Source organism: Papaver somniferum, chromosome 7 (assembly GCF_003573695.1).
Source record: "Papaver somniferum cultivar HN1 chromosome 7, ASM357369v1, whole genome shotgun sequence".
Taxonomy (NCBI): Eukaryota; Viridiplantae; Streptophyta; class Magnoliopsida; order Ranunculales; family Papaveraceae; genus Papaver; species Papaver somniferum.
Genome location: NC_039364.1, coordinates 160,963,908 through 160,973,571, shown reverse-complemented (window position 1 = coordinate 160,973,571; position 9,664 = coordinate 160,963,908). Strand labels below are relative to the sequence as shown.

General features: G+C 36.2%; 1 protein-coding gene across 1 annotated transcript; it reads right to left on the bottom strand.

Moving 5' to 3' along the window:
• Positions 1-8,866: 8,866 nt before the first annotated feature.
• LOC113295456 lies at positions 8,867-9,340 on the bottom strand. The gene has a single exon (XM_026543794.1). It carries the CDS (start codon positions 9,338-9,340, stop codon positions 8,867-8,869), a length of 474 nt encoding a protein of 157 aa, XP_026399579.1.
• Between the last annotated feature and the right edge of the window lie 324 nt (positions 9,341-9,664).

Genomic DNA, 9,664 nt, shown 5'->3' with positions numbered 1-9,664 from the left:
TTTTAAAATGGGCAAATTTCATCCATTATGTTTTAGAAAAGTACCTAGTCTACCCTGGAATTGTTATATCATTTTCTCTTCTCCGTATGGGAATTACCATATCTCTCTCACACACCACCACCACCGGCACCTCCTCTTCCTACTCCCGCACCACCACTAAAACCATGACCGTATCCAAATCTTCCACCAACGACGTCTTCCTCTCTTCTTCCCGACCACCACCAGTTACATCTCCTTCTTCTATTCTTCATTTTAGTTGTTATTCAGAACTTAGGGTTTCAAATCAGATAAGCTTCTCCTCAGCGATCACTCACTCTCAATATCTCCACTCTCTGTTGCTACAAATTCCATGAAAAAAATCAATTCTAAACCCGCGGTAAATCAAATTATGAAATTGATTATACGTTAATCGTTTAAGTTTCTACTAACTTTATGGATCTGTAAATTTATTTTTGTTATCAAGGGGTTTCTGCTCTAATTTTGGTTAATTATCGAGAAATTTAATTCTTGAATGGGATTGATTAATTGAGTTATTGAGCCGATCTCATTTGTTTTGGTATTTTATTTGTCTAAATTATTATAATTATTGGCAGGTTTTGATTTTCTTCTTTATAAGGTTTTCTTATGTTTAGTTATTGAGCTTTACTGAGATGAATTGATACATGTTTCAAGTATGTTGTTGTTTAAATTTAAAGTGAGCTCAAATTTAGTGAGATGAAGTTATTGTTGGTTGTGGCCTGTTTTACCCCTTTTCGATTTCGAAAAGGAGAAAATTTTCAGTTCTTGAGGCTAAAATTGGCTTTGTTCCTAACAAGATTCTCTTGATTGTGTAGGCACAACATGGTTGCTGAAGGTTTAGTATGTGAAGATGTTCTGTCATTTTTAGTTAAATCGAGATGTCAAGGACGAGGATAAAGGTGATATAGTGTTTGGAGGTGTATACCCAAAGAATTACACAACCTTGTTGAGCTGGCGACAAATACACTCACACAGTTTGAAGTTAATTTCTACAACAAGGAATCGGAGGACATGCACTGCGCAGCAGATGTGAAGTCATTTCGACTACAATTCGTCGACTTTTGGCTTTAATCTTTGTTTAGACTATAATATGTTTTAATCTCTTTTCATATTTACTTTGACTGTTATTTTACATTTATTCTCTTGTCTACATTTGTTTATAGTTAAACATGTTCATTTGCTACATGTGTTTCATGTTTGTTTCATTTTACATTAAGTTTCTCAGATTTGCAGGCTTTTATAATTTGCTGGAACCAAAGTAGGTTTCATCATTTTTCGGTGGAAGCCTTTTTGGTTTCATCATTTTTTACTGTTGCTTCTTTGGTATCATATGCAGTATGAACCTTATATTTGTACATTACTTTCTTACATATAGTTACTGGTAGTTTGTTCTTGCCATCAAGATGTTTCCTATACAGATAAACTAGCACAAACTCACAATTGAAACTTCATCAAAACATGGTTCATATCTTATATATGAGTTTAACATCTATTTTAAGTTTAACAATTGAATTAATTCGACAAGAAAAAATTAATTCAACAATTGAAACCATTGATAGCAATTGAAATCTTTTAGAAACTATTATAAGCATTTTGACAGGAAACATATAATATTACAAAATCCAATTACAACTACTTGATATTACACTATTGTCTTTACTGATATGTTTTTGTCATCATGATTTTTGAGTGTCAGCTTTACTCTCATGTTTCGCATCTTTTCTGATGTATACTCTTCAGGAGACTTCATGTTTCTCTTTAACGAGTTCTTTATGTAATTGCATCTCCTAGATTCCCTGTATATGGTTCTGTAAATATCTTTTTCCCTATTATGAAAGACATAAGCAATCCATAAGCACATGAAAATACTTAGAGAACCAAAATTGGTTTCATCAAAGAACGATCATTAACTAAATGAAAATGATGAAACCAAAATTGGTTCCATAAAAAAAACAGCGCTAAATGAAAACACCAACAGAGTAGCTGGTCCCAATAATATGTGAACCAAAACGGGTTTCATCAAAGACAACACTAATTGAAAACACCAACAAGAATGATAAACATATGAAACCACAAACTAAAAACCACTAAAACAGGTTCCAAATGTAAAAATCAATGATGAAACCAAAATATGTTTCATCAAAGACAACACTAGTTGAAAACACCAATTAAGGATGAAAAACAAATGAAAACACTAACTAAAAACCACTACAACAGGTTCCAAATGTAAAAATCAATGATGTGAACAAAATAGGTTTCATCAAAGACAACACTAATTGAAAACAACAATAAGGATGAAAACAAAAATGATTTTAGTCAAACAAGAATAAACCAACACCGCCAATTGTTCTGGTGGAACCAAATTTAACAAACTAAAAATGATGAAACCAACAATGGTTTCATCAAAAACACATGAATAAACCAACAAAATCAAATCAATTCTGATGAAACCCAATTTAACAAAGATAAAACGATGAAACCAAAAATGGTTTCATCAAAAAGAGCAGGTTATATTTTGTATCAATGCCTTCATATGCAATACCAGTAGCACAAAATCATCCTTCTTATGCAATGCCAGTAGCACCAAACCATCAAAATGATAAAAATCATATGTTGATGAAGATGATGGAAACCAAAATTGGTTTATGTAAAATCAGTGACAAGACAACAGAAACCTAATATTCATAATCGGTTTTCTACAGAAATTCAAGCATATCTATGATATAAAGGGATCGATATTATGGAACCAAATTAATTTCAACCAGCATATTAAAGAATAGTCTATACATCAAACAAACACATGGTTATGATGAAACCAAAGTAAAAAAGTGATGAAACAAAAAAGGGTTTCTTCAAAAAGGCTAGATTATACCTTAGCAAACATCATTAGTTTTCAATTGAATTAGTTTTCTTTTGGAGTACGATAACCTAAATACAACATTTATGAAGTACGATTTCACAAAAATGAGACGTAAACCTAAACCCAAACTCAAAATTGAATTAGTTTTCAATTGAAATCAAATGAAACCTAAACCATACAAATGAAACCTAAAAGAAAATAGAAAACCCAAAAAATCAAATGAAATCTAAACCTAATAATTTTTTGATTCAAATTCAATTGAAAAAAATGAAACATAAACCATTGAAGAATAAGAATTCATACGATTTCTTACCTTTTGGAGGTGGTTTCACAGTTTTCTTTAGCTTTTCATCTCTCTTTTTCTCCTGTGATTTCGTTTATTCGTCATTTTTGTTGTTTTACACAAATTCGGTCAGAAAAATGAAGCGAGTTAGGTCAAAATTTGCTTCAATGGTTGAAGTGTGTAACATTGAAGAAGAGAAGAAGGTAAAATCGAGAATCAGGGGATTATTTTCGCTACGAGATGAATACAGATCTGAGATTTCTGGGTTTTGAGGGAGTTTGGTTTCTGGTTTCTGAAATAGAATCGATAATGATACCGAAGAAACTAGACGGTATATGAGAATAAACGCAAGGGTGATTTAGACATTTTAGGTAAAATGAGGTTTATTTGTTGATTTTGCTTTGATGGGTCTATTTTAGATGGACATTGACCTCTATGGAGCTGTAACCCGCGCGTTAATAGACATAAGGCAATTTTTTTTACTCGGTAAATGAATATATTAAAAAGTAAAAGAAAAAAATGTAAGGGTCTACGCCAAATAATAACTAGTCGTGAAGCCAACCACTACAAAACCTATTTAAAACGGAAATAAACCTCGCCCGGCCATTCTACAGAAAGTAGAAAAACTGGCCTCCCCTCATAAAACTCAAAAGTATCTTCAGCCAGCAAACAAGCTCGCTTGGCCAAAGCATCAGCTGAAAAATTAACTTCCTTATATTTCTGAATGTAACGAATATTATTCTAGAATTCCTTCACCATTCTTCATTTCTGCCTTAGCGGCCAAGGTAATTCACCCTTCTGAAAAGCTTGAATGCAACTCATCGAATCCGGTTGAACACATATATTTCTAACATTCCACCTCTTGGCCAACATCACACCATATATAATAGCATAAAATTCTGCATAAAAATTAGTCTGCCATCCGAGGACAACAGAAAGCGCACCAAGCACCGCTGCATTGGCATCTCGAAAAACAACACCCACACCAGCCTGACCTGGATTTCCAAAAGAGGCGCCATCACAACAGAGCATTATTTCATCTTGATTAGGAGGATTCCAAATAACTTCTTTAGGCAAAGAAATTTTACACGATCGATGTTGCACCCTGAAATAGCTCAAGATGCGCAAATCGTCCAAAGTGTTATAGATATGGCCCTTCATCCTAATAGAATTGTCACGAATAACTTGATATACTCGGCCTTTAAAGCCACTCCACTGAACTGCAACATCTTCAAAATAAACCTTATTTCTCAGCTTCCATAATTCTGTGACTATTGCCAAGTTAGCAACCAGCCACAGGTCCTTAATCATCCTACTTCGACCTTTGGCAGCCTTATATGAAGCCACCAAGTCTTCATTAAGCCGCAGACTAAAAATGCGCGTAGCCCAAGCCCAAATTTTCTTTGCAAACCTACAGTGCCAAGTAATATGACTTAGCGACTCATAATTCTTTCTACATAGGAGGCACATTGAAGGCAAGCACCTACCACTCTTCTTAATGGCATTATCATCAGTAGCACAACACTGTTTAGCCCAAATCTTCCAGTATTGCACACTCAATGTAGGGTGCACTACAGATCGTGTAAATAAAGTCGCACTAGGAATTACTTCAGTTGGTGCCTTAATAGCATCCTTTGCAGACTTAACCGAAAAGACACCCTTATCATCCAAGTCCCAAATTTTATAATCTTCCCCTCCAACAATAACAGGCAAATTTTCCACATCAATATTGCACCGAATCATAAAATTCCTCGTATCAAGAGGAATAACCCAAGCGCCATCAACAATGATATCACTAACTTTGGATTTAAAATCATTAGGGCCTTTAAAAGTAATCCCTAATCTCCTTGCAATCGAAAAATCACCACACCAATTATCAAAGAATAAGGAAGTATTAGTACCATCACCTATAATTGAACGTGTCTGTTTTTGCACAAAATCATATACCCATCTGATTCCAGGAAAAATCGTAGAACCCAATTTGTGATCAATCAAATTACCATTCACCTTAAAATACTCCGCCTTCAAAAATCTTGCCCAGACCTTGTTAGAGTCACGAATAGTCACCCACAGTTTCATGAGCATTGCTTTGTTAACATCAGATAGCCTTTTAAGGCCAAGGCCACCCTCATGCCTAGCACAACACAGGTTTTCATATAGAACCGTAAAATATTTACGCTTCTTTGCATCACCAGACCAAAGAAATTTCCTAATGGCCCTTTCTACCTGTTTAATAATCAAGCAAGGCCACTTGTATACAGCCATAGAATGAATCACATAGCTAGAAATCACTGATCTAATCAAAACAAGTCTAGCCTGAAAGGAGGGAAGCTTACCTTTCCACCCGACCAACTTGTCCATAATTTTTTCCACCACTTGACGAACATGAATGTGGCGTACAATCCCCGACTTCAATTGAATTCCCAAATATCTATCTGGAAATAAAGCTCTTTCCATGCCCAAGTAATTAGCAATTGCAATTCCCCTAGAACTTCGACTACCTCCGTAATAAAACTTGCTTTTGGCATAATTAACACATTGGCCCGAGGCCATTTGATACATACTTAGCAAATTTTTCAGGTTTTGCAAACTGTGCAGATTCCCTCTGCAAAAAATAAGGATATCATCAGCAAAAAGAAGATGTGTTGGGGCCACACCTTTCTTACTAACCATAGTATGCATACTTCTTCTTTCAAATAACTTAGAGAGATTACGACTCAAAACATCTTCAATAAGGACGAAAATCAAAGGTGAAAGAGGATCACCTTGACGTAACCCTCTACTGATACTGAAAAAACCTTCCGGACCGCCATTAACCATGACGGAAATCCGTGCTGAATTAAGAATACTCAAAATCCACGCACATCAATTCTCAGAAAACCCATATTGCCGAAAAACTTCAACTATGAAATCCCAACTCACCGCATCAAAAGCTTGGGCAATATACAGTTTAAGGCCAACATTACCATGTTTCCTTTCCGTGTTGATCTCATTGATCAACTCAGATGCCAAAGTTATATTCTCATGAATATTTCTTCTCTTCATGAACGCCACTTGCTCTTCAGAAATCAACTTTTTTAGAACCGTACCAAGCTTGGTATCCATAATCTTTGTAATGATTTTGAAGAAAAAATTGCTCAAGCCAATTGACCTATAATCCTTGATAGCATCAAATTTGTTATTTTTAGGAGTTAAAACTATAAAACTAGAGTTAATGCCATTAGGAATTTTTCTCATAGACCAACAATTAGTAATGGCACTAAAAAGATCACTAGAAATAATATCCCAACAATGTCGATAAAAAGAACCCGTGAATCCATTAGGGCTAGGTGCAGAATCCGCTCCCAAATCAAAGACAACCTCTTTAACCTCCTCCAAAGACGGCATGGCATCCATTAAAGCACTCTCAGTCGGTGAAATTCTTTCATGAACAATATCAAACAGCCGCGGATCAATGTTAACTTCACCACCATTGAATTTGTCTTGATAATTTTTGACAATGTAGTCCTTTATTTCATCCTGCAAAAACAAAGTAGTGTTAGTTGAAATCTTAAGTTCCGATATTATATTTTGGCTCCTCCTCATGCGAATGCTATTATGAAAGTATCTAGTGTTCTGATCACCATCTTCCAACCAATACACTCGCGATTTCAGCTTGAGCATAACAGCTACCTCCGTTATCACATCATCAACCTCTTTTTTAGCATCCGCTACCTTCAAAAATTGAAGTTCATTCCCATGATCATAATCAAGAAGATCGTTCTCAGTTTCAAGCTTTAATTCAGCTTGTCTAAGACGAAATTGAACATCAACAAAAACAGTTTTATTCCAAATCTTCAGCGCCTCTTTCAACCTCTTAAGCTTTGCATTGAAAACAAAAGGAGGCGCACCATCTAGCCCCAGTTTCCAATTCTCCTCTACCAGTTGCATAAAACTTGGATGAGACAGCCACATCTTTTGAATTCTAAAAGGTGCCCTAGCCGGCCTAGGATTTTCAAAAGCAAACCCAAAAAGTGGAGAATGATCTGAACATATCCTAGGAAGCACCTTAACCCTCAAATTTTCATATCTATCGAGCCAAGCGTCATTGACAATGGCTTTATCATGCTTAGAAACAATTCTACAAACTCCACTCCGAAAATTAGACCATGTATACTTCTTACCAATTGCATCAGCCTCCACAAGTCCATTATCAGAGATCCAACTTCTAAATTCATCCATGTAAATATCCTTTATTGGCCTTCCATCCTTCTTTTCTTCCGATCGTAAAAAACAATTAAAATCACCTAACACCAACCAAGGTTGGAAATATCACCCATCCCCAATTGACGCCAAAGCGACCTTCTTTGCACCGGATCAAAAGACGCATGAACAGCCGCAATATACACATCATTAAAACTCAAATAAATTGCTTGCTTAGATGAAGATAAAATACCCATCCTTGTCAGATAATTCTTCCACAAAACCCAAATATTACCTTTCTCACCACCAACTTCATTTGTAATAACATCCTCACAGAAATAATTCAATCTCAAACTTCTAACAAAACGTGTAGTGCAGAAAACTTTCGGTTCCGCAATACAAATAATATCAGGTTTGTGCAAATGATATAACTCAGTTAACTTGGCCTTTGCACCATCCTTAGCCAATCCTTGAGCGTTCCAGTATAATACACGCATTAATTAACTCTTTCAGGTGAAGGGGTTGCCGAACCCTGACGTGACCTACTTCTACCTCGTGTTCGAATCTGCCCAGTTTCAGCTGGCTTAGCCGTGCCAGCTCTTGGACCTGACTTCGCGTTAGTTCCAACTTTTTTAAATTTAGGCTTCACCCCACCAGCATTTTTAGCTGCATTCTCTTGTTTTCTTTATTCTACTAATTCCCTCTTTTCACGATCCTCTTGTTCCTTCATAGCATTCCAATCTAGCTTTTTTGTTTCAGCTTCTAATAGATTCGATGTTGCCACAGACTGAGTCGGCTGGTCCGAATAAATCTCCTCACCTTCTTCATCAAAAACATCAGTCCCAGTATCAAACATGTTAGATGTCTCAATAGCATCAACAGGCTTGTCCGATGTAGTACTTCTCGTCGTTCCAGTAGCAGGACTAAAACCATCATCAACAATTAGTTCGAGAACAAAATTTGTTGGAAGCTCACCTTTGGCAATATGTTCAACTCTCCCACTTGAATTTGCAGGTTCTTCCTCTTGAGATTTTGCTTCCACTTCAGCTTTCTTTCTCCGTTCCAAAGCCAATCTCCTGAGATTATCAACTTTGGCCTTTGTTGCATCCTCTTCAATCTTTACCAGATCCGCAGCCTTGTCCAAATCTCTAGCCTTCTTTTTCAGATCCTCATATTCTTTGATAGCATCAAGTTCATCATTGTCCTCCATATCCATACTCTCATCACTAGTAATGTTTTTCAAAGAAACAACTTTAGCTTCCTCCCCAATCTGCTGCTGCTTAGCAAAATTTGCAACCACAACATCCTTTATTATTACGGACTCATTCAGGTTTGGCGCACTATTGTCTCTTGGAATCCTTGAACCACTAGCAGCATCACTAATTGTAGGACTTTCCAAATATTTATATTGGCCTGCAAACATCTCTGTCAATGATTTCTTCACTTCAGTTGTTGTCTTCATTACGGGAACTGAATTAATAGGCTTCTTCACTTCATTCTTTTTTGGATCCTCTTTTGGATGCTCAGTTTTTTTTCTCATACTTGCGCAATTGCCAAAAAAATTTAAGCTCATCAATCTCAGCTTGTAATCTCTTCTTAACTTCAGGATCTTTCTCGACCTTCTCCTGCTCCTCCAAATCTTTTCGCTTCTTCACTCTACACTCCTTCTCTTCATGGCCAACAGATTTGTAGTGATCGCAAAAACTTGGCCTATTTAGAATCTGATAATCTGCATAAAAACCTTCAGAACCATCTTCACCATCGACAACAATATTTTCTAATGGTTGTGAAAAATCAATATAAATCAGTACAGCTGCGAAATAACCATATTCATGTCTTAATGCTCTTGGATCTACCGAAATTGGCTTTCCCAGACCCCTAGCCAACCTGAACAAAGTCTCCTCATCCCAAAATTCCCATGGCATATTTGTAAAACGAACCCAGGCAGCTGCTCGAGTTACCTTGTCAACATTCGGATTGAACATATTGGCGTCCATGGCTGAGCTTTAAACTGTTGTTGTTTAACCTTCCTCATACCTTCATAACTAACGCTCTTGCGATCATCTTCATTGTCAAGTTTGATAACAAAGTATCCTTTAAGCCATGAAATAAATTGAACAGAACCAGACATCTTCCATAGTTGCAATAACTCACATTTTGCCTCTTCAAAACTTAGGGTTTTAAAATCCAAACGTCCAACTAAACTGAACTTCCAAACATCTTTGATTCGAATATGTGTCTCCTTTGGAATCTTAATAATAACATCACCATGGTTGGTACGGGAAGGAGGGTAAGATAAGGTATCCGCATCAATCTTCGAC